The sequence below is a fragment of the Emys orbicularis genome, chromosome 11, assembly GCF_028017835.1.
Source record: "Emys orbicularis isolate rEmyOrb1 chromosome 11, rEmyOrb1.hap1, whole genome shotgun sequence".
NCBI classification, from domain to species: domain Eukaryota; kingdom Metazoa; phylum Chordata; order Testudines; family Emydidae; genus Emys; species Emys orbicularis.
The window spans coordinates 28,847,900-28,872,364 of record NC_088693.1 but is presented as its reverse complement, the minus strand read 5'-3'; the positions used below and the strand labels follow the sequence as shown (position 1 = coordinate 28,872,364).

General features: G+C 39.8%; 1 protein-coding gene across 1 annotated transcript in view; it reads right to left on the bottom strand.

Annotated features, from left to right (window-relative positions):
* GALNT13 (polypeptide N-acetylgalactosaminyltransferase 13) overlaps window positions 1–24,465 on the bottom strand; it is a 324,991-nt gene that overhangs the window by 150,047 nt on the left and 150,479 nt on the right. The window contains exons 4-6 of the mRNA XM_065413193.1: window positions 13,070–13,236; window positions 10,544–10,751; window positions 7,547–7,717 (exon numbers count right to left, since the gene is read on the bottom strand). Of these exons, the coding sequence (XP_065269265.1) occupies window positions 7,547–7,717; window positions 10,544–10,751; window positions 13,070–13,236 (546 nt within the window). The remainder of the gene's footprint in view (window positions 1–7,546; window positions 7,718–10,543; window positions 10,752–13,069; window positions 13,237–24,465) is intronic.

Sequence of the window (24,465 nt, the reverse complement as noted above, 5' to 3'; positions counted from 1 at the left end):
GGTGTTGTGGTGCTTTTGTTACAGACTAAAATAATTACATCTGTGGAAAAAACAAGATAACCACCAAGCCTGAGAAAAATACAGCTAATTCTTCCTGAACTTTAGAAAAGGTTCTGATTCAATTCTCTGTTTGAATTTTGGTAGAACGTTGTATGGTTGGGTCTTATTATCCAAAAATGTTTCTTTGCCCCAGTGCAAACCTCTCTCCCCAGCTGAAAGAGAAATGGAGAATTTTTTGGAATCATGAACAAAGTAACACAGCTTAGTAGATAGCGTAGAGGACAGCAGGTTGAGTGAGTGGATTCTATTCCAGGTTGGCTGTGTGGTTTTAGGTAGGTCACTTACCACCTGTAAACTGGGGGTAGTAGCCACCTTTGTAAAAGTGCTAAGAGTTCTTTGGGTGAAATACATAATGTAAGTGCAAAATTATTATTGGAGGAGATAATATACTATGGTTACCTTATAAAAACCTACCTAGGTAGACTTCCTGACCCTATGGTGAGGAGGAAATAGGAAAGGGAACAAGGATACCGGAGCAGTGTTTTGGAAACAAAGGAGAAAAATATGGGATCAAAATAATAGGGACACATTTGTGAAGAATAGTGACAGCAGTGACTGTACATCGGATCAGGGTATTTTAAATTTGCTGTAACTGAATTCTGAATCTTTGTTTGCTACACTAAGCATCATTAATTAATATAAAATAAAAGGCTTATGAATTCCCACAGCTACTGTTCATTGCAGGTGATTTGTTTTTTAAAGCTATCTGACGGAGCTTCTCTTTACAACTGTATTGGATGACAATTATCCGTAGGCTTTTACAACAGTCATTGAATTAATTAACCATTTGCAATAAATTCTAGAAACTCCAGCAAAGGCAGATATTTCTGTTGCTTCACCTCCCCAATCATCTTATAAAATTAAATTTCATAAAACAGTTTCTTGTAATTCTAGGGCAAACAAAGCAAGTAAGTCTAGTGCTTATTTCCATCAACTGAAGAAAAAGAACCAGATAAATTCTATTGGTTAGAGTTTACAGTAAATTTCATGTTCAACTTATCAGGATTTATATAACAAAATACAAGATGACTGAGCTCTGCTAAGACTTATCTTCATGAGCAAGTTGGGTGACTTATGAGTAAATTATCCAGATCTTTCTTACTAAAGGTGGTAAAGATCTTTACGAAGCAACTCATATTTTATACTAGAGTGTATGCATGTTGCTACTGAATATAAAAAGGGAAAGGTAGGTGATGACCAATATTAACTTATTATAGATAATAGATACTCTAGGTAACATTCTTCTTTCAATTATGTGTGTACAACCCCCTTAACTTTCAGTGTGCCAAAGAGCAGAACTTGGATGCAATGACTCTTATACACACATTCAAGAAAACATAAAAGTCAGTGGTGTTATATACACCTATTTAATCAGTTGGACAGAAAAACAGATCTAGATACACACTCACAGTACTTAACCCAGATGCTTATAGAATGGGAAAATCAACCAGAAGAAATGGTTTGTTGCTAAGATTTGCAGTATGAGGGTCTTTTTTTTTTTTTTTTTTTTTTTTTTTGGATCCCCAGTGGCTTCTGAAGTAGTAGTGGTTGCCAAAAACACTTTCGGCTTGGCTAGAATATTGAATCATTTTCTTTTGGATTCAGACCTTGTTACTATTATCCATGTCTTTGACACCTCCAGATTGATTTATTGCAGTGAGCTCCATATGAGGCTATGCTTTAAAAGCTATTTGGAAATTGCAAATAGCATCAAACACAACAGATCATTAATTAAATGTTATTTCCTATAGGAAGCCCATTGTACCTGTGCTCAGGACATGCACTAACTGCCAGCTGATTTCCAGTTTCATATGCTGTTTTGACTTATGAAAAAAAGAATGGGGTGAGGGTCCTGGCTACTTGAGACAGCCTTTCCCCCACATGGGACGTCACAGCAGCCATGCTCACCTGTGGTGTCTGAGCTAACATTTGCTTAGTTTAAATAGGAGTAACTGGTGGTAGGTGTTCTTGATAAGGGCCCTTGCCTCTGAAACTCACTTCTCCTGGTACACCAATCAGGTGGCCATCAAAACAAGCTGCAAGACTCACTTGTCATCCCAGTTTTTCCCCCAAGGCACAGGAAGGAGGGGAATGGGGTGGATAATTGGGGAATGTTTTGTTTTGAAGCTGGGGAGGATTTTAGGCAGGTTAATATTATTTTAATATAATTTTAACATATTACAAATTCAATTGTTTGTGAATTTTTATACATGTCTAGGAGTTAATAATTTGTTTGTAAATCAAAATAAACCCACACACTATAATTTATGTAGTATCATTAGCCATGTGATACATTACTTTGCTCACTAATTATCTCCAACAGGCCTACTTTTAACATTTCAAGCAACCTCAGCTAAAAACAGAAAGCACCTGCCAAATAAGTGTCTTATTCTGTCTCTTCCTGACCTCTTCAGGATTTTTATTTTAATAAAAGGAGTTTTTTAAATTAAAATCCGTTGACTAATTTTGGCTCAGGACCAATCTATAAAATGCTGCCATTTGACTCCAAGAGAGGGAAGTAGGATATCAGCAGTGAAGTCCTACACTGACCAGCCAACATACCAGCAAGTTTCTCACAAACACAAACACTTTCTCACTAAAGGAGTTGGTAACCATGGAGAGAAGAGCTGCTGCCAGTAGCAGTCTTTGAATTTCTTGAAATTCCCCACAAGTCAGTGCTATTATTCAGGAGCTGGGAGAGTGGATAAGTCGAGCAAGGAGTGACCAGATGTCCCGATTTTATAGGAAAAAGAACAGGAGTACTTGTGGCACCTTAGAGACTAACAAATTTATTAGAAGCAACAGAGGGTCCTGTGGCACCTTTAAGACTAACAGAAGTATTGGGAGCATAAGCTTTCGTGGGTAAGAACCTCACTTCTTCAGATGCAAGCATCTGAAGAAGTGAGGTTGCATCTTCTTGCATCTGAAGTGAGGTTGCACTTCTTGCATCTGAAGAAGTGAGGTTCTTACCCACAAAAGCTTATGCTCCCAATACTTCTGTTAGTCTTAAAGGTGCCACAGGACCCTCTGTTGCTTTTTACAGATTCAGACTAACACGGCTACCCCTCTGATACTTAAATTTATTAGAGCATAAGCTTTCATGGGCTACAGCCCACGTCTTTGGATGCATAGAATGGAACATATATTGAGGAGATATATATACACATACAGAGAGCATGAAAAGGTGGGAGTTGTCTTACCAACTCTGAGAGGCCAATTAAGTAAGAGAAAAAAACTTTTGAAGTGATAATCAAGATAGCCCAGTACAGACAGTTTGATAAGAAGTGTGAGAATACTTACATGGGGAGATAGATTCAATGTTTGTAATGGCTCAGCCATTCCCAGTCTCTATTCAAGCCTTGATTGTATCTAGTTTGCATATCAATTCAAGCTCAGCAGTTTCTCCTTGGAGTCTGTTTTTGAAGTTTTTCTGTTGCAAAATTGCAACCCGCAGGTCTGTCATTGAGTGACCAGACAGGTTAAAGTGTTCTCCTACTGGTTTTTGAATGTTATGATTCCTGATGTCAGATTTGTGTCCATTAATTCTTTTGCGTAGAGACTAGGATTACCATACGTCCGGATTTTCCCGGACATGTCCGGCTTTTTGGGCTCCAAATCCCCGTCCGGGGGGAAATCCCAAAAAGCCGGACGTGTCCGGGAAAATCGGGACATGCAGGGCCGGCGGTGCTGGGCCGGGGGCCGGGCCGGGTGCCGGCGGTGCCGAGCCGGGGACCGGGCCGGCGGTGCGGTGCCGGGCCGGGGGCCGGGCTGGCGGTGCCGAGCTGGGGGCCGGGCCGGGGACCGGGCCGGCGGTGCCGAGCTGGGGGCCAGGGGCCGGGCCGGGGACCGGGCCGGCGGTGCGGTGCCGAGCCGGGGGCCGGGGCCGGGGGGTGCTGAGCCGGGGGCCGGGCTGGGGACCGGCAGTGCTGGGCGGGACGGGGGTGCTCGGCCGGGGGCCCGGGGGCCGGGCTGGGGCCCGGCAGTGCTGGGCGGGACGGGGGTGCTCGGCCGGGGGCTGGCCCAGGGCCGGCACCCCGGAGCCCGAGCCGACCCAGGCTGGAGACGCCGGGGGAGCCAGACTGGGCCGCGCCTCCTCCCCCCACACCCCCCTTACCTGCTTCAGGCTTCCCGCGAATCAAATGTTCACGGGAAGCAGGGGAGGGGGCGGAGTTGGGGCGGGGACTTTGGGGAAGGGCGGAGTTGGGGCGGGGGCGGGGCCAGGGCCCGTGGAGTGTCCTCCTTTTGGAGGCTCAAAATATGGTAACCCTAGTAGAGACTGTCCAGTTTGGCCAATGTACATGGCAGAGGGGCATTGCTGGCACAATCTATCTCCCCATGTAAGTATTCTCACACTTCTTATCAAACTGTCTGTACTGGGCTATCTTGATTATCACTTCAAAAGTTTTTTTCTCTTACTTAATTGGCCTCTCAGAGTTGGTAAGACAACTCCCACCTTTTCATGCTCTCTGTATGTGTATATATATCTCCTCAATATATGTTCCATTCTATGCATCTGAAGAAGTGGGCTGTAGCCCACGAAAGCTTATGCTCTAATAAATTTGTTAGCCTCTAAGGTGCCACAAGTATTCCTGTTCTTTTTGCGGATACAGATTAACATGGCTGCTACTCTGAAACTGATTTTATAGGGACAGTCCCAATTTTGGGGTCTTTTTCTTATGTAGGCTCCTATTACTCCCCACCCCCTGTCCTGATTTTTCACATTTGCTGTCTGGAGGTTGACACACAAAGCACCACACAGGGATGTGAGGGAACAAAGAGCCAGTACAGGAGGGGGCATGGAGGATGGAGCCACCAGGTGAGGAGAAAAAGAGGCTGAGCCAGTAGGGGTAGTGGTAAGAATTAACTCTTGGGATTTTACACAAACATCTCAGCATTTGTGAAACAGCCATTGAGGGGCTTTGCAGATGATAGCAGTAAAATTTGACCCGGGGGAAGATAGTTTCCTTACTTGTGGTGTATTTCCCTCACCATTCTAATTTTGCTCTTTGGGACAATATTTGCTCGAGGCCAGTCCATCAATAGCTGCGTGTGTGTGTGTGTGTGTGTGTACACTATATACTGTACAGTATGTATACATTTCTAGAACAGTTCTGTGGAATACCTTTTAACTACACACAGGTCATTTACAAGTCCACATTATGGGCCAGAATCTCCAGCTGAGTTATAGCCCTTCTGCACCATTTAGGTGCTACAAAAGGAGCTATAATCTGGCTGCAAACACCCAGAAGAAAATTCACCTGAAAGAGGCACATCTGCACTGCAGTCAGGCCCTGAACCTCTGGTCTCCACACCCCCTTCCTGGAGAGGAGGTACCAGTACATTATGGATGGGGATGGCACCTGGTTAAGCTTTGCTCTGCCCCGTACTTCTCTACTGCTGTAGGATCCATAAAGGATCCATCATTGGCACATGCTACTGCTGCCAAGAAGCATCTCGACATTGATTCTTGGAGCTACTTCCAGCCCCAAAGCTCAGAGCCAGAATCAGCTCCCTGACAGCCATCCCCGAGTCCATGCCACACCCAGCAGTGCTGGAAAGCATTAAGCCCTAAATGTGAAGCATGGCTAACATTTACAGTGGTAATTACTTTAAAAGTCAACATTTATCACCTATGGTACCCATGGTACTGTTTCCTTACACTAGAAATAGGCAATAATTGTGGTATCCCCAATACCATGTTGTGGTAATTATCAAAAATTGCTGGCAGTTTAAATAGGGCGATTATATACTGTCCAGCGTCCAATTCCCCAAAGCAATTTCCAAACAGAATTTGGCACACGCTTTCTAGTCAAAGCCTTAAGAGCCATATCCTGGCCCCCTTAAAGCTTGAGGGGCAACCGGCATGGAGGAGTCGCCAGAGCAGCAATAGCCGGCCCTACCCCTCCTCTCCTGGCCCTGGCATAACGGTCTACTCACAGGTGTGGTCAATGCACCGGCTATTCTGAAGAATAGACCCTTGGAGGTTGGCTGCAGCAAGGTGCAATTTGGACTCAGATTGAGGGGACAGAAAGGTGTCAGAAAGCCACCTTTGACCCTCCCCCTCTCAGCTGTGCAAAAGCATTTAGTCCTTATGTTCTACATACCAAGATTCTGTAGTTTTTCCTAATAAATAAGTGGAAGAAAAGATGGTTCCTGATAACTTCATTGTCAAGCAGAAATATATTAAAAAACCTAAACCCACAAAAACCCAAGACTCTGAAGAACATAGAATTATAGATTTCTGCCCTTTCAGACATACATAATTATGAAAATTTCTTTTATTATCCATTGTCTTGTCTGGAAACCTTTCTTTTGGCTGCATTGTGAACTATTTCAACCTGAGCTGGCTCTCTTTTTATCTGCCTGTTACACACTGTCATGCGACATGAAGTCAGGGAAATTCCCAATCCAGCATTATGCCTTGAACATGTTTGAAATCATTGTTTCAGCTTTTCAATACCTTCATTAACTGTCATGAGGACCATTATAGCTATTAGAGTTGAGCAAATAATCCATAGCAAATAATTTCCTCAATGAATGTCACTTTTTTTTTTCTGTTCAAAAATTTTCTACAAGCTGATAGCAAGTTTCTCAAATGTGTTAAAGTGAGTCACCAGATACTTTTTACAACTAATTCTTAGTCTGTAGATCAATCATGAACAATTCATTGACAGTAGTCAATACTGGAATGAGAGATATGTTTGTTAGATTTGATAGGACACGTACTGTAGATATCAATTCTGTTCCCTGACTAGAAGAGCATGAATTTTAGAATCAAGTTTCTAGGGAAAATATTTGAATTTTACAAGTTCAGAAGTTATTCTCCACAAGCACTTTCTAATAATAGCTTAAAATTCATTGTTTTCATGAACATGCTAGCCAATAAACTTCTTCACTAGAATATTTGAAGAAAATTAATACAAAGTGGACAAACACATCCAAACAAATTCATTTTTTATTTTATTGAATACTCACAGAAGAACTTCAAGGCATTTGCTCAATTCTGATAACTATATTGCAGTGCTGTGAAAAGGTGAGAAAATGGTCTTCTATTATTTTAATCTAAAAGGTGTACCACACCTTTATGCTTTTTGGATATGTATACATTTTAATTTCAGTAAAGTATTAATAATTAAAAATGTCAAGTATCAGAGGGGTAGCCGTGTTAGTCTGAATCTGTAAAAAGCAACAGAGGGTCCTGTGGCACCTTTAAGACTAACAGAAGTATTGGGAGCATAAGCTTTCGTGGGTAAGAACCTCACTTCTTCAGATGCAAGTCATCTGCAGAAGTCATCTTGCATCTGAAGAAGTGAGGTTCTTACCCACGAAAGCTTATGCTCCCAATACTTCTGTTAGTCTTAAAGGTGCCACAGGACCCTCTGTTGCTAATTAAAAATGATTACCCACAAATAAAACACTGCAATGCTCACAATTATGCAATTTAGTTAAAGATAATACAATAGCATCCTTTGCCCAGCCTCCTTACCTTACAGCCAAGGTTCTGTCTCCTTTCCTTCTGTCCATCTCTCTCTGAGGAACAGGATACCAGCGAAAATTAAGCTTCCAGTTAAACCCTCCATATGTCATGTCTGACCCAGCCATGTATTCAAATGTATCATCACTGATCACATCAATGATTGGACAGACAACAGTTTTTCTATAAGAAAAAATATTATTTATTAAAATAAGAAATTTCAATTTTAATGCATATTAATATGCTAGAGATCCCTTTCTGTTGTGGCTTCTCTGCAGACAAATCAAGACCCACGCTAGAGTTTTTATTTGGAAACAAGATTATGCAAAATTAATTCTCTAGTTGTCAATTTTTTTTTGCAAACCCTTTTTTCCCCCCATTTCTGTTTACATAGGCTTGCACTTCCTGAGTTTCACTCCAAGTTTAGCCTCCCAATTTCAAATCACAGCCCAGCTTTAAGCTACTAGATTTCAGGACTAGCTCATGGTAACCAACTCGGGGGTCCCCACAGTTTCCATCCAAACGCATTAAGTTGGTGCAGGTTAGTTCAAAAATTCATCTAGGTTCACTCAAACCTCAGCAAATCTATCATGAATTTGGAATAAAACCTGAAACCTTAATGAAACATTTCATTATCATTTCATCACTTACTCTGTACAAGTATTTTTCTGGGGCTTTTGTACATATTTCCATTGCTCAATATTCTATAATAGAGTGATTTAATTGACTTTCAAGCTGATGTCCATGTTAACAAAATATCAGCTTAGAAGGCCATACATGGTACAAACTATATAATGTCCATACACAGCATAATCTGTGTATTTGCTTGAAACTATGCAGCGTAACAACTTGTTTCTCAGTGTCCTCTGTATCAGTATGGGCTCTAGCTAAAGAGAAACCCCACAACTGAGCCAGATAGATTTTGAAATACACCTAAATTTTGCTACTGTTGTGCCAAGCGGACCTCTGTACCACATAGCTTTAACTTTTCTGCAACGGGTGTCATATGTTATTTTATCCCCAGTGAGATAGTTTTTCTCTTTGCTATGCTTGATGTTTTATCAGTTCATAATTTTTAACATTGTTTATAACATATGGGTCAAAACATAAACTGTAAAAATCCCCTATACATTAGTGAAACATTAGAATAAGATTCAATTAGAGCACCAGAATTTAAAAGATTGTGCATTTCCCTAACACTCCAATAACAGCTGCATACAAATTATTGTAAACAATTAGTAAAGCATATTATATTAAACGGCATCCATAAGGGTGCAACAGTCAGCTTTCTTTCATGCCTCTTGTGCATCTGTGGTCTTCTCTCACACACACAAAAAAGAGTATCTTTAAATTGGTTTGGTTCAGACACAGGTGATTTCATTATCTCCTAGCACTTGGGGTCACTGAGATGATGATGCGAGGGGGAAGGCCATCAAACGAGAAGCAGCAAGCTTAGATGCACTACACAGTGAGTTATGCAGCCTTGACACACACCCCCAGTAAACACCAGATCAGACTGCTGATTCCTATCCCCATGCACAGACATCCCCCTCCTTCAAGCAAGCAGGGACACAGGGCCGGCTCCAGGCACCAGCTCAGCAAGTAGGTGCTTAGGGCGGCCAAGGGGAAGGGGCAGCACGTCGGGCTCTTCGGCGGCGGGTCCCTCGGTCCCTCTCGGAGGGAAGGGCCTGCCGCAGAATTGCCGCCGAAGAAGAAAGCGGCGCGGTGGAGCTGCCGCCACCGATCGCAATCGCAGCTTTCCCCCTCCCCCCCCCACCGCTTGGGGCGGCAAAAACCCTGGAGCCGGCCCTGCAGGGACATTGCTGCATTTCTTACCCCAAGAGTAAAACTGAACTGATATTATAAAATTTCTCCATTCCTTTGCTCCCTACATATATGAACAGTTCCCGCCCATCTCCTTTCCCTATACCCTCTCCTCTGTAGCGACACGCTCCACATAAACCCCATATCCCTTCTCTACACAAATAGGGGGGGGGAAACTCTTTAGTTGTTGCTGCAGCATTCAATTGATGCAGTGAAGCTGCTTTCCTTCAATGCATAGCCCTGTCCCCCTACTCTAACACATCTGCCCTCCTCCCCACAGTCACCCATCATCCTCCAAACACAGGAGACACTCCACCCATCTTTAACCCCAGCAGCTGATGTAGTAACTGGTTGCTGTTGCCCCTCTGCTCTCTGGATCACTCAGGGAACATTTTGTGGAGATCTCTTGCAGTCCATCTGCTTCACAAATAGAGGCAAAGAGTCTTTTTTGGCCTTGAACACAACAGAGTTTGTAGATAGGTAGGCAGGCAAGCAGGTATTTCTTTCTCTCACTCACTCACTCACACACAGAGTTGCTTCCTCAACATGAAACACAAGTGTATGGAATTTGCTTTTTAGAGCAATAGCAAAAAGTGATGATAGCAAGGCTTTCGGGCTCTGATTTCTGTTTTTGACTGGGGATTCACTTATGCACATAAACTGAGCAGGTACACATTGCACCATCCACTTGGAAGACAGGATAAGCATAAATTCCAATTGCTTGTGAGCTCACAAGAAGAGAACAGATGGGGAGAGTGGAGGAATGCATCGCATACACAAGCACTCGTGAACCAAACAAAGGTGGCAGGTGAGTTTGCCAACCAAAGATTGGATAGGTGCCACAGAAATAAAAGGCTTCATTTATTAACTATTATTACCAGTTCCAGTAACAGAGACCCTGTAGGAATAAAGATACAATAACTATTAAAGCATCTTAACCCGATAAAAATATTTATTGAGAAATTAAATGTAAGAGAAAAAGTACTGAACCATTTATTTAAACTAAAAAATGTTGTCGGGTTGATGACTTGTTTTCAGTGTGTTCAGGCCAAAGAAGATTCTTTTTATAGCCAAGATATAATCACACTGAAAATAAAGGGTTATAATGGAAACTCTGACAGACCCTTAACTAGAGCAGTGTAGTAGGCATTGTCATCAGGCAGAAGAACATATATCCGTCCTTACCTGTCTTCCTTTATTCTTGCCAGCAGGGGCTCAAGCCAGCCTAAAGTGCATTCACAGTGTGCATCCAGGAAAGTTATGACCTTGCCCGTAGAAGCCGCTGCTCCTCTGAGCCGAGCACGGATCAGTCCTGACCGTTGTTCCATCCTAATAATTTTTACTGGCACTTCCAAATTTTTCACATAATTTTCTAATGAGGCTTTCAGAAAATCTGCCAAATGCAATTTAAAAATACAAGAAAAACTTTTGTTCAAACTAGATTCAGCAGTCAGTGAGGATTCAAAATAAAACAGTAATGCATCATACTGGTCACTCAGAGTAATTCTTGGACAATATTCTCATACATGAATATTGAAAGACCAAAGGTCCTGAAAGCACAATACAGGAAATACAGACATGTTTGTCAATTTTCTGAAGAATGAGAGATAAGTTTCCAGGTCATGGAGGCTTACATTAGGACACTGCTCAAATTCTAGCATTGCAATATAGTTCTGGTTAAATGGGTCCCATGAGAAGACCATGCAAATAAAAGATTTCAAATGGGAAAAGATTATGATTAATTTCCTACTTATAGCACTGGTCAGTCAAAGCTGAGTGTAAATTCAATCCAGAAATGTGTACTTTGATTAAATATATGTTTTTGCTATTTTGTTGTAGAGCAGGGGTTGGCAACCTCTGGCACGCGGCTCGCCAGGGTAAACACCCTGGCGGGCCGGGCCAGTTTGTTTACCTGCCGCGTCGGCAGGTTCGGCCGATCGTGGCTCCCACTGGCCGTGGTTCACCGCCCCAGGCCAATGGGGGCTGTGGGAAGCAGCGCGGGCGAGGGATGTGCTGGCCGTGGCTTCCCGCCAGGGTGCTTACCCTGGTGAGCCGCGTGCCAGAGGTTGCCAACCCTTGTTGTATAGTCTAAGTTTAGTTTTCAAATAAATCCACTTTTAATAAGCTTCTTCAGCAGTTTGGGAGCTTCCATAACATACCATTTCCCTATGTATGAGGGTCATGTTAAGTACTTTGACACTGTGCTTCTCTTTGATGTCTGATTTGGAAGGGAGCAACAAAAAGTCCAGCTAGGGGGAAAAACCCAGAGCAGTGGAAGCAAGATAGAAGCCAGTGCAACATACTTCTCCCTCCCCAAAACCCCTTAGTAACAGCTGCACATTGTGAGTGTGAGGGAGAGAGCGCGCGGTTCCCCTCTACCCTCTATCCTTTGAAACAGGGATATGTAGTTGGGTAGCCATGTATATGTTAATGCTACTTAGGGCAGCACTAAACATCAGCTCTGTAACTGCAATCCCTCCAAGGGGCACACCTCACAGAGTAGAGGATGCCAGTAAGGGAGCCATACTGCATGGAGGGAAGTTTTCAGTCACAAAAACGGCTTTTGACCACTTTAATATTTTGGAAGGAAAAAAAATGCTAAAAATGTAGAACTGGGGAAAGCCAAAAAAAATTCAGTTGCTTCGCATGTCAAAATAATTGCACAGCCCTGCGCCTGATATAATGTGACAGCTATATAATGCTGAACATGCTTTGATGCTGTAGCTAATCAGTGGATTAAAAAAAAGACAGTACCTTTCATACTGTGCAATAAGCTTCAAATTCCCCTGCATTTATTTTTACACCACTGAAGATATAGGACAGTAACACACCTGCCTATGGTAAAACCTCCATGAGGAGGACAGAAGGCTCAGGAAAATCTTTGAGGTGCATCTTGCAGTATTTGCTGAAGGTTTCCCTCGGGGGATAGGTTTTGGAACCCATAGAGAAATCAGGCAACACAGCTTCCAAATCCTGCAGTCCTCATGGTGCAGTGCTGTGCAAACATTTTGACATCCAAAGCAAATACACTGACATTTTTTGGCTTTTTAACAGTTCCATTATTTTAGCATTTTTTTATTTCTAAAACATTAACATTGTCAAAAGCAGTTTTTGTTACTGAAAACTGCTTTTTCTACCCTCAAATAGTTTTTTAAACCAGTAATTGAGGCTATGTGAAACTCGAGCATAAAATAAATTAAAAACAAAAACCAAAGAGTAATCTGAGGAAACTGTTCGAGCTTCTGACATTCAAGCAAGTTTAAACCTCAAGGGTGAGTCATTTCCTTGTTAGGAGAGAAATGAGCGACAGAGACATAGGACACTATATTCTTCATGATATTTTTTATTGGGAATATTGGCACAGCTCTCACAAATCTCTCTGTAAACATTCAGTTCCAGTCAGAATATTTGTCAATTACTGCTACAGGAACGTCCATGTCTTAGCACCTTCCCAAATACATTAAAATCCTTTATGACCAGTTGTCCAACATGGTCACTGAAAAACACCATTATTACTGAGCTACTTAATCCAGGAAACAATCAAAACTGTGCCTCTCTGGAGTTGGGGGTCAAATTCATTACTGGTTAAAATTCTATTGATTTACAATCCGTTCTGCAGGGTTCTCAAATGTGACACTAACAAAATATGTACATTTTAAATCTATCAAATTATTATAACTATCCATAAGAAAATTAGAGCAAGGGTCATACCTCTTTCACTGGCATCATCCACCAAGATAACCTCAGAAAGCAGATAGTGTGGGGATCGGTTTATAACACTGTAAACAGTTCGAAGCAAAGTACTCCAGGCTTCATTATGAAATACTATAACTACACTTGTATTTGGGAGTTCATCAGGGTAGACTTTTGTCTTGCATCTGCCAAAGAGAAAAAAGATAAGATAATCTTTTTATAAATTCATTCTCCAGTGCTATGTAACAAGATGACAGATTATCAAGTTCTGGAAATTGAGCTTCAAGATTGCTGGACAGCTCACCGTTCAGTAGGATATGAATCTCTCTAGACTCTCCCCCCCCTCCATCCATGCCCCCCTCAAAAAACAAAAACAAAACAAAACAAATCACACAGATTCTCAGGCATAGGGTCTTGAATACTGTATTCTGGCTAGGAAAAACTATCAGCAAAAAGACTAAAGCTGCAAATAAAATTTTGTACCAGATTTCCCAAATCATAGAATCATATGAAGAATTAGCATTTACATCCAAGAAATAATGCAGTGCACGCGCGCGCAGGCACACACACACACACACACGTGATGACCCGACCCATCAAATCCTACAGCTTGGATAAAATGGGACCCAGCACTGAGCAACACTGGAAGTTTCTTAAAACTGAAACCTAAAAATGAATATTTTTCAAAAAACTCCAGTTTGCCCATTATACAGAAGGATGGAACTAAAACCTTTTATCTCCGTCCTCTAAAATTTGGGGGTGGGGAAGTCACATAATGGAACCCTAAATACCAACCACTCCTGGTTTCAGTAAAGAAAATTCACCGGAGGCATTTTGCAAATCCCAAATCAAAATACAGTCTCCTCAACCCATCTCTAATATGTGCACTTCACATGCACGGGCAGATATTATAATACCAACAGTACTTGTCGTCAAAGCCAAGACACTTCATTCTAATATTTTCAGCATTGCTACTTAACAAAATCTTTTTAGATATACTGATAAATGTTAGCTAAACTTAAAGTCATTTTATGGCTCTATTTTCATCTTTGTGATCCCAATTTCAAGAAAGCACTTAAACACATGCTTACCTGCAAGTTCAGTGCTTACCTACAGTAACCACCCATTCCTAATTGGGCGGGATAGTCCCAAAATGTACATTTCAAGTCCCAGGCTGAATGACTCTGGGACAGCATTTGTTCTGGATTCCCTGCTGTGCCTATCCATGCCTGCCTGAGGCTCAGGGGCAGTGCCAGCCCCTTCTTGGTGGGGGGGAGGGGCCTTTGCCCCCCCCCCTTGCCACAAGACCCTGCCCCCTGCTGCTCCTCTTCCCCCCAAGGCTCTGCCTCTGGACACAGATACTATGGTCCCACACCCAGGGTAGGTGGAGGGTTCAGGGATCCCCGCAGCAGCCCGGGCTCCCTGGGTGGCTCTTACTACTGTCTGGCTTCGGACTTGGTCAGGGGGCGGGGCTCCTGCATGTGTCCCATTTTTTGCATTTTGAAAAGCTGGTCACCCTATGCTTACCTGTCCCGAGGCCTATACGTGGTAATGATTGTTTACTATAGATAAGCTAAGAACATGTTTATACATTCCTCTTTAAACATTTTCTTTGAAATGTTTTAAATCTGAAAATGTATGTTAACTAATGTTACAAGCAGAGAAACTCTTTTGTAGTCTACTGGCCTTTTCTGACTTGGTGTGCTATAATTCTCACACAAGAGCAATGTATCTCTGTGGTCCATAATATTTTAATACTCACCACGCTGCAGAAAATCAGTACAACTAAAACTATATCTTGTGCTATCTCCCTAGTATTTACACTGGGTTAGTCAGTCAAGTTACTTTTTAATTTAGGAGTCAGAAGAATGACAGAATTAGGGCACTGAAGAAACATATCATCCATGTACTTTCCCCCACACTTATCTTAACAAAACTCTCTGTAAAACTTTCTATTGCTTCACTGACATGAAAACTTACATAAAACAGAGTCACAATGACAACCTTCAAAATTTAAGGGTGACATTTCCAGGTATGAAATATAGAAAAAAATCTATTAGTCCACTGGTTTCCGTATTATAGTCACAAGTCCATAGTGTGCTCTAGAAACCAGAGCAAAGAACCTCTCTTGATTGCTTGTCTCATCCATGTGGTACATCTTGCCCATTATTGCAGGAGAGTAAAACCAGGAGCTTTGTGATAAGTAAGCAGCTCTTCTGCCAGGTGAGCTTCAAAAGGAATCTCCTCCCAGCTGAGCCAGCAGGAATCATGCTAAATTTGTATGAACTGGAAACTGTTCTTTGCAGATTTTATAGCTATGTATAATTTGGAAGCAATCATTGAGGAAGTTAGTCAAACAACATGGCCTTAGAGCAGCAAGCTATTCATTTGCTTAATGAGCTTTAAAATCCAAGGAGAAAGGTGGTACATATTAGTCCTTGTTTTCCTAAATACTGTGGGGGCCTAATTAACTATACATTTGGGCATCGATGATGATTTAAATTTACAGGGTTCATGAAAAAAATGGCTTTATATATTAAAAATTCTATTTGTTAATCTCTTGCTAAAACCAAGTGTTGGGGGCAGGGAGCAGAGCAATAAGTCATCTCACAGAAGATTGTGAGTATCTGTCTTAGCAATCAAGCACTACCTTTATTATGGAAAACTAACAACACATATTAAGGAAGTAAAAATGGATTTCTTTATGTAAAAACTGAAAAACCATCTAAGACAGGTACATTTGTATGTGGCAAAAAAGATTGAGAAAACCAGGACCAAAAAACCCCAAAAAATGTATTTTAATAAAGGAATAAAAAGAAAAATAATAAAACCAGGTCATGCTTCTGTTACAGGCTATTGTAAAAGCATTATTTGTGTCATCAGTTACTATTATATTGTATGTAAACTAATTTAATCTGTGTATAAATTCGGGTTACTGAAAACAAGAGAAAACGTATGTTAACCAATTTAAGTGGTTTAAGGGTACATCCCACAGATTGGAGACACCAGAGTATATCAATGCATAGTGCAGAAACACCCGGATGTAGATAGGAAAAAAGATAAACCTACAGATAAACTGGTCAACTACATTTCAACCTATCGTGTATGTACAATCAAGTATGCAATCACCTATAGAGACGTTACAATGGCCTAAGGTAAAACAGGGCTAATGTAACGGTTTGACTGCTACATTCACACCTGGGACTTTGATCAGTAATGTATAATTAATGCATATAGCTGTCATTTTGAATCTTTCTTATTGAATATGGCTGAAATCTGTCATTGTGTATTACAATTGTATAGTTTCTTGTTACACAAAACAGACAAAATGACATTGCTAAACTGTTTAACGCACACGCACTGAAATTAACAAACGAATGAATGAATCACAGAAAACAATAAGAAAGCAAAGAAAAACACATAGGTAAAGAAATTATGTGAAAGTGATCATTCGCTTTCCAGATCAGCTCATTCTGGATAACTCCCATGAACAAATTCTGAAGTGCACCAAGTGATGTGCTGGGATTTGTTGACATCAGAATTCTCACTAGAGACTACATTAAAACTACCCAATTCATTAAATTTAGGATACTTGATTTCAGTGGAAAGGCTGGTATTTTGCCTAAGCTGCAGTAGTAAATCATATTTTGCAATGTATCATTAGTTGTCATTCAGAAAACAGGTTGCTGCCATTCAAGCACTCCGAGGAGTTTTTAGTCCACTGTGGATTATAAAATTGGGCTCTGGGCTTTCCTCTCTGCACTACAGAGGGGAACACAAGGGAATAAAAAGAGGCAGAAGTACCCTAAGCAAACCAGTGGCTCTGTAGCACATTTAACCCGTCTCTGCTTTCCTCGGCACTAGCATGAGTTTGAAGTGCTAACTGTAGGACTGAGGGCAGTGTATTTACTTGGCATCAGCATTGCTAATCCCAAGCATTCAAAAATCACAAGTCAGGCCCCCAAATCTTGACTTTTTCCAAATAAAAAAATATCTTAAGTTTTCTTCATTTGCAATCTAGTTTCTGAGTCTTTACCGTGCACTCAGGACATTTCCCCCCCCCTAAGCTTCGCAGTCACGAAGGCTAGCCACTTCCTTCTTTAGTGAAAGATAAAGTTTTCATGCAATCTCTTGATTCCAGCAGCTGGCGCTTTAAGAAAAACACTAAATATCATAAGGCAACACTATGGCATGCTCTCTGCAAACACCAATAGAATTTCTGAGCAGAAATCCAGCTGCTATTTAATGCTGTATTAACTTTCCTCCAAAGCCTCTATTCCCAGTCAGAGAGGGACAGAACACAACTATGAGGAGCGGGAGAAAGCCAGTGACAGCCAGGAGAGGGTAAGTCTTCTGCATGGCTGGAGTTTGCTTTTCTCACAGATCCTGAGTCTTAAGGTGAGCCTCCTATGCACCTCTCTATGGGGTTTCCAATCCACTTTTCTGTTGGGAGCACGTGTGGGAAACTCCAGAAAGTAAACCTTTCAGAGTGTTCAAGATTCTTGTTTGTACATCCTGCAGGGCTTATCAGGAGGGGCTTGTGGGTGCAGTTGCATGGAACAATATAGCCTTAATACTTATTCCTTTTAACAATATTTTTCTTGGTCTATATTTATTTATTGTATAAGATAAGACCCAAGTCACTGAAAAATTTTCTTACATCAATGTATGGCAAAGGATCCAACTTTTTTGCAAAGCAGAGACATTCATAACTCTTTGGGCCAACTGTAAAAGAGACTCTGCTTTATGCATTTGCAAAATTTGCATACATAAACAGTCATTTGTGCCAGCACATTGGATAACTGCACAGGTGACTACATGATTTACATTTATAATGACCTCTGCTTTGGTTACCTGCATGATTTAAATACTAGGAACTTCAGCATCACAGCACAAACATCTACAACTTGAGCTAAATAAGGAACATCAGCCATGAGCAAAGAATTAGGCCATACTTACAGGATGGGGGACTCTATCCTGGGAAGCAGCGACTCTGAAAAAGATTTGGGAGTCATGGTGGATAATCAGATCAACATGATCTTCCAGCATGACACAGTGTCCAAAAGAGTTAATGCAATCCTGGAATGCATAAACAGAGGAATCTTCAGCAGGGGTAGAGTAGAGAGGTTATTTTATCTGTGTATTTGACACTGGTGTGACCGCAGCTAGAATTCTGTGTCCAGTTCTGGTGTCCACAATTCAAGAAAGATATTGATAAATTAGAGATGGTTCAGAGAAGAGCCATGGGAATATTAGAGAACATACCTTATAATGATAAGCTAAAAAAGCTCAGTCTATTTAGTTTAACAAAGAGAAGCTTAAGAGGTGGTGATTACAGTCTGTATGTATGTATGTATGTATGTATATGAGGGACAAATATTTAATAGGCTCTTCAATCCAGCAGAGAAGGGTGTAGCATGATTCAATGGCTGGAAGTTGAAGCTAGACAAATTCAGACTGGAAGTAAGGCATACATTATTTTACAGTGAGAGTAATTAACTACTGGAACAATTTACCAAGGGTTGTGGTGGATTCTCCATCACTGACAGTTTTTAAATCAAGATTGGATGTTTTTCTAAAAGATCTGCTCTAGGAATTATTTTGGGGAAGATCTCTGGCCTGTGTATTACAGCTGTGGTTCTCAACCAGGGGTATGTGTACCCTGGGGATATGCAGAGGTTTTCCAAGTGGTACATCATCACATCTAGGCACTTAGACATTTGCCTACTTTTACAACAGGCTACATAAAAGAACTAGCAAAATCAGTACAAACTAAAAGTTCATAAGGAGAATGTCTTGTTTATACTGCTCTACATACTATATACTGAAATGTAAGTACAATATTTATATTCCAATTGATTTTATAATTATATGGTAAAAGTGAGAAAGTAAGCATACTATTACTGAAAAATTGCTGTGACACTTTTGTATTTTTATGTCTGATTTTGTAAACAAGTAGGTTTTAAGCAAGAAACTTGGGGGTACGCAAAACAAATCAGACTCCTGAAAGGGGTTCAGTAGTCTGGAAAGGTTGAGAGCCACGGTATTATAGGAAGTCTTTCTAGATTATCACAATGGTCCGTTCTGGCCTTGGAATCTATGAGTCTATAAGCCTGTTGTGGTAGTACGCTGCTATGGACCAAATCACTAGAGAAGGATCCTAAACAAACTGATAATATCTTACATGACACTAACTGATAGTCATTATAATCTTTTAGCTGTTTGAAGGCCTATGTGAATTAAGTTTGGTGTTCTTAGTACCATTCCCAATGTACATCACACAAGTCATCACAGCTAGTCATTCAAGTGATTTTCTAGAGCACATCACAAAAGCCACCATCCAAATTGCCACTAACTGTCATGCACAACAAAGAAAACATGGAGACTGAATTATGCTTGAGTCTAGTGCAGTTGAGGCTGGTCCATATGGGAAGCTTGTGCTGTCACCACCTACACTAAACTTGTTTGGTGGATAAACTAGGACTGATTAGTTTCCAGCACACACACTTTCATAAGTATTAAATTCACTTTTAAAAAAATTAAAGAAAAACAGTAACATTACACACACAGTGGGTGTATAATCATTAGTCTTGTTCTTACTGTAATTCACATTTTCAATTACCAGAAGTGCAATAGAAAATGATCACAATCTATAATAAAAGACACCAACTGTTCTAGAAAATAAAATTCAGACAAGTGACATACTTGATAATTTTCAACAAATATTTTCATCCCAAATACATTAATATAACCATATGTGAATGACACATATTCAATGAAAAATGTAATTACTTTATATTTTAAAAAACTTGCTTCCAGATGACCAAAGTACTGTTCTAAGAGTTACATAAACAAACGTAACCAACCTGTGTGGAGTTTTTATATGACTATTGAAGAGAAAATTTAAATGATATATGAAGATAACAGTATAAAAGGATATAGGGTGTTCTAAGGTAAAGTTGCATGTACAGGTATTACAGCATACAAAGTTCTTCTTGCAATATACAGATAGCAATGTTGCCAAATAATAAAAGCTAAAAGACCCAACCATGATTCCCTGTTCTCAAGGGGTTGTTACACAAATAATGTTGTTCTGAAGTGGACATTATTACTTTCCCTCACTAAATTGAAATAACCATTCACTATCATGGAACCATAAATGGCAGCCAGACTTCCAAATGTTTGTTCTTAGTATTTGTGGCAGGATAACTTTCCAATTACTACCACCTGCCAGATGGTATAATATATAATGCAGCACACATGTCCAACAGAGTTAGTGATGTCACCAAATAAGGAGTTATGGGACATTGTTAGGGCACAGAATTTCAGGTGAAGAGAAAAATATTTTCAGAACAGTTTTCTACAACTGCTTAGAATCCTGGAGTTTTAAAATTTTACCAGTCCTACAACAAGGGAGTATCTTTCTTACAAGAATGCAAGAGTAATTCGGTAAACTCTACCTGTCCTACAGTGTACAGATTCAAGGTTCATGAGCTCAAAAGTATCTCCCACAGCCCAAGGTTAAACGCCATTAATCTCTGTAGTTCTCCTTTAACAATGTCTTAATTCTGAACAGTTTATCACTTGATTTAATGACATTTTACTCACTTGGTACTATATATAGATGTGCAGAAGTTAAAGACCTTTCACTTTATATTGCTGAAATGATTAAAAGGATTCATGTTGTATTTTTTCCTATTTAAAGGTGCACCGCATCAAAAGAGTGATGAATAAATCAACTGCTATTGATCCTGTAATTATAAACACAAAGGAATCATTCTCTGCCTTCTCCAGGTCATTTACAATCCATTCTGATGGTTAGAAATATACTAGTGATTGAAATGTTTTCCTAAAAACATCACTTTTGCTTGTATAGTTGTCAGATGTTGCTTTGGAAATACACATGTAGTAAATACAGCTGTTTAAATGTGAAAAAAGATACATTTTCCAAGATGAATAACATGGAAACAGAGTGAGAGTATGTACCTATTTACCATCTTTCCACTTGGCTGTGCGCAAATTACGTTAACAAACTGGTACATTGTGATTTTATCCTTTTCAGAATTGTATTGATGTTTTTAGTGAAGCAACTGAAGACAATACCTCACACATGAACGAAAGCAAAATTGTCTATAAGATGAGAAAATGCAACTGCTCTAGACATTTGTATTAGATATGTTGCAGTATTAAGACCAAATCTAAAGTGTGTTAAATATACGTAGTTTAGACGACTTCTTGGATTTTTGCATGGTAATTTATTTGTTACCCTTTATTGCTCTACAGCAACAAAATAACAGTAATTAAAAGTAAAAAGGTAAAAGTAAAGACTTGTAATACTGATCCTTTGTATGCTTCCTATTTGTAAGATCTGTTGAATTTACTACACAGTGAATAAAATGTTTAATCAACCTTGCAAAATTGCTGATATTTTATGTTTCATAGTTGTTAAAATTTATACACATTTGGGGTAATTTTACCACCCTCTACTGCATTTTTGAAGAAACATAGAACAAAGAAAGTCTCTTTCTGTGACTATTCAGAAAAATAATATGATTCAGGAAATACGCGTCACAAATTTTTAAATTTTTCTTATGGGACAACACATGGCTTCTGAAAAATGATGGCCATATAACATTAAAATGCAAACTCACTCATTCACTTACCCTGTTGCTAATCAATACAGAACAATTACATTCATGTTTTATGAAAAACAACATATTTATTTTAATAACCTCTTTTTCTTGAATCACTTGAAGCTGTTCCAGGACTCTCTCAAATACATTATTATAGCTTTTTTAAAAAAATGTATACAATCATCCTATGTAACATGTCTCAAGGCATACATTTTATGCCATACAAAATTTCCAAGAAAAGAAACACTCTTCACCCTCACCAATCAACCTCTTAAGCAAACACCTGAGAAAAGGAATGGGCTTTCCACCATGCCCTAGATGTCAACAGTCCTGGACTCTAAGACTACCAGAAAAATCAAGTTCCTGAGTTGGAGGCTCTTTAATAAGAACTGTGTAAAGGAGGATGCATCTTCTTCAATATCCTCATATAAGAGATACTAGAAAAATGAAGAGTAAAAAAAAAAGAGTGCGAAGCTCAGTAAGTAACAGGGTAGGTAAAGGAGAGGGAATCAGACTGCTGCTATAAAAACTCTAGTTTCTGCTTTTACAGATATGGTTGGAACATGCATAAACCACAACCATGTTGACTACATTTTAAGGAAAGAGAAATGCTTTTTGCTGGTACACAGAGATCACCACAAGAGCCTATTTTTAACTGTTTTGAAATACTCCTTCAGATGATTGAATGGTTGAATTTTAGCAAAAAGTACACCTCTACCCCGATAGAACGTGACCCAATATAACACGAATTCGGATATAATGTGGTAAAGCAGTGCTCTGGGGGGAGGGGGGGGCTGAGCACTCCGGTGGATCAAAGCAAGTTCGATACAACGCAGTTTCACCTATAACGCGGTAAGATTTTTTGGCTCCTGAGGACAGCGTTATATTGAGGTAGAAGTGTATTTAACAGAATTTTTTCTGCTTCTATCAAACAGAAGATCCAAAAACTATATTAAATTTCCCTGAAGAATTTACTAAGGTTATTGTTCACCAGACCTGGAATTACACAAATTTCTAATTTTTTATATTATTGTTTTGACAGCCTGATGTGCATTGACTGCATTGCATTTCACAATAAGATATGAAAGTACTAAATGTGCTACTATGGCAGTATGTGAACAAGAGAGGACTATGTTAAGTTATGCACACAGACAAGTAGTGCACTTCAGTCCTTAAAGTAGAAACTTTCTGTGAATTGCTAAGAATTTCTTGCCTGTAGACTTTTGCTACTAATGGCACAGAATGCTCTTGGCTAAGAGAAATGAAATATTAGATAGCCTTCCAATAGTCAGTTTAGTTAGAAAACACATGTTATTCTCAAAAGGCAAGAGCCTCCAGACACTAAACACAGGACTTGAAAAATGGTCCATCAGCACCATGCAATTCTCTGGGCTTTCCCTTGGAATTGTTTTGCATACTAGTCCCATTGATTCACAGGATTATATGAAATGCCAAAAACAACCCTAAAGTGTAAAGCTTTAGGAAGCTGGGTAGACAAACTTTCCTCAATAACAGGGGGTGACATTTCCAACCCCTGGCTGGACATACCATAATGTTATACCCTTGTTCTCTTTGTGCTTGTTCCACTTTTTCTCCTCCCTCTTTGTCCCTTTTCAGCTTCAATCCTCATGCCATCAGCTTGGTCCAGGTTTAAGATGTAAGTGTTATATTCCAGCATAGTCTAGTAGAGTATTTTTTTCAGCTGAAAACGTTTGGAGTGTTAGTACTAGCTCATTTAATAGCATTTTGCAAAATGATTCAAGACCTCTGTTTGGCCAGTGCATTGCTTCTTCAAAAAGCCCCTATACAATACATACCAACTCAAACAGTATAATCCAGGATGGGGGAGAGGAAATCTGCACACTTTTTTTTTTTGCACATATCATAAAAATTATCTCAGTACAGGGTGCTTCCTGAGTATTAATGATTGGCTGATGTTAATGCAGCCACAAGCCATCAGTTCCTCCCAGATGGCCACTAATCCTCCATATTACCCTTTGCCTCCATCATTACTGTTTAAATATAACACAAAGTCATGGCTTAAAAACTGAAAGCAATATTAAGATGTCAGAAAAGTCCATTCTTAATTTCACAGTAATACATGTTGAGAAAGGCCAATATTGTGGAATGGAAAAGTCATGAGTGATGAATAATATTATTTACAATGAGACCTTTTGAAAGCTGGTCTGTTAAATATAATGGCATTGTAGTTAAGTGAACCACCAAGTCATCAGATGTTATATTGCTGATTAAGTCAATGAATTCACTCAGGCATCTACAGGTTTGATTGCTTTCCAGTAAACTTAATATCTTGCAGTTATTGTTGTATTGTCTATATTTACTATCAAGACCAGTTAATGTTCAAGAAAGGTAAACAGAGTTTACATTTTAAATGGGTTGTCACTTTCATAATTGTTATACTGAACTTCTATTTATAAAATAATGAAACTCTGGTTAAAAAATTTAAACATATGTGCGACAAAAATGATAGAAAATGAAAAATTCAACTGATAAATTTCTGATATCTTAATTAAAATTTATTTAATTGTGGTTCACTAATGAAAATCCTGATGCATGGGAATTTTGTCCTTTTATTTTTATTTTCATCATTTTTTGAGGTTCTCACAGTTACCAACTTCAGATCCGTATCTAAAAGTTCGGAAGCAATCAGATAGGGCTGTTGCCACATCCCGTAATACGGATGGTGAACAGTCATTAGGTTTAGTTCTGATTCAAAATTTCCTCTAAATTTAGGTGTGTTACAGGCCCCTCTTGAAGTGC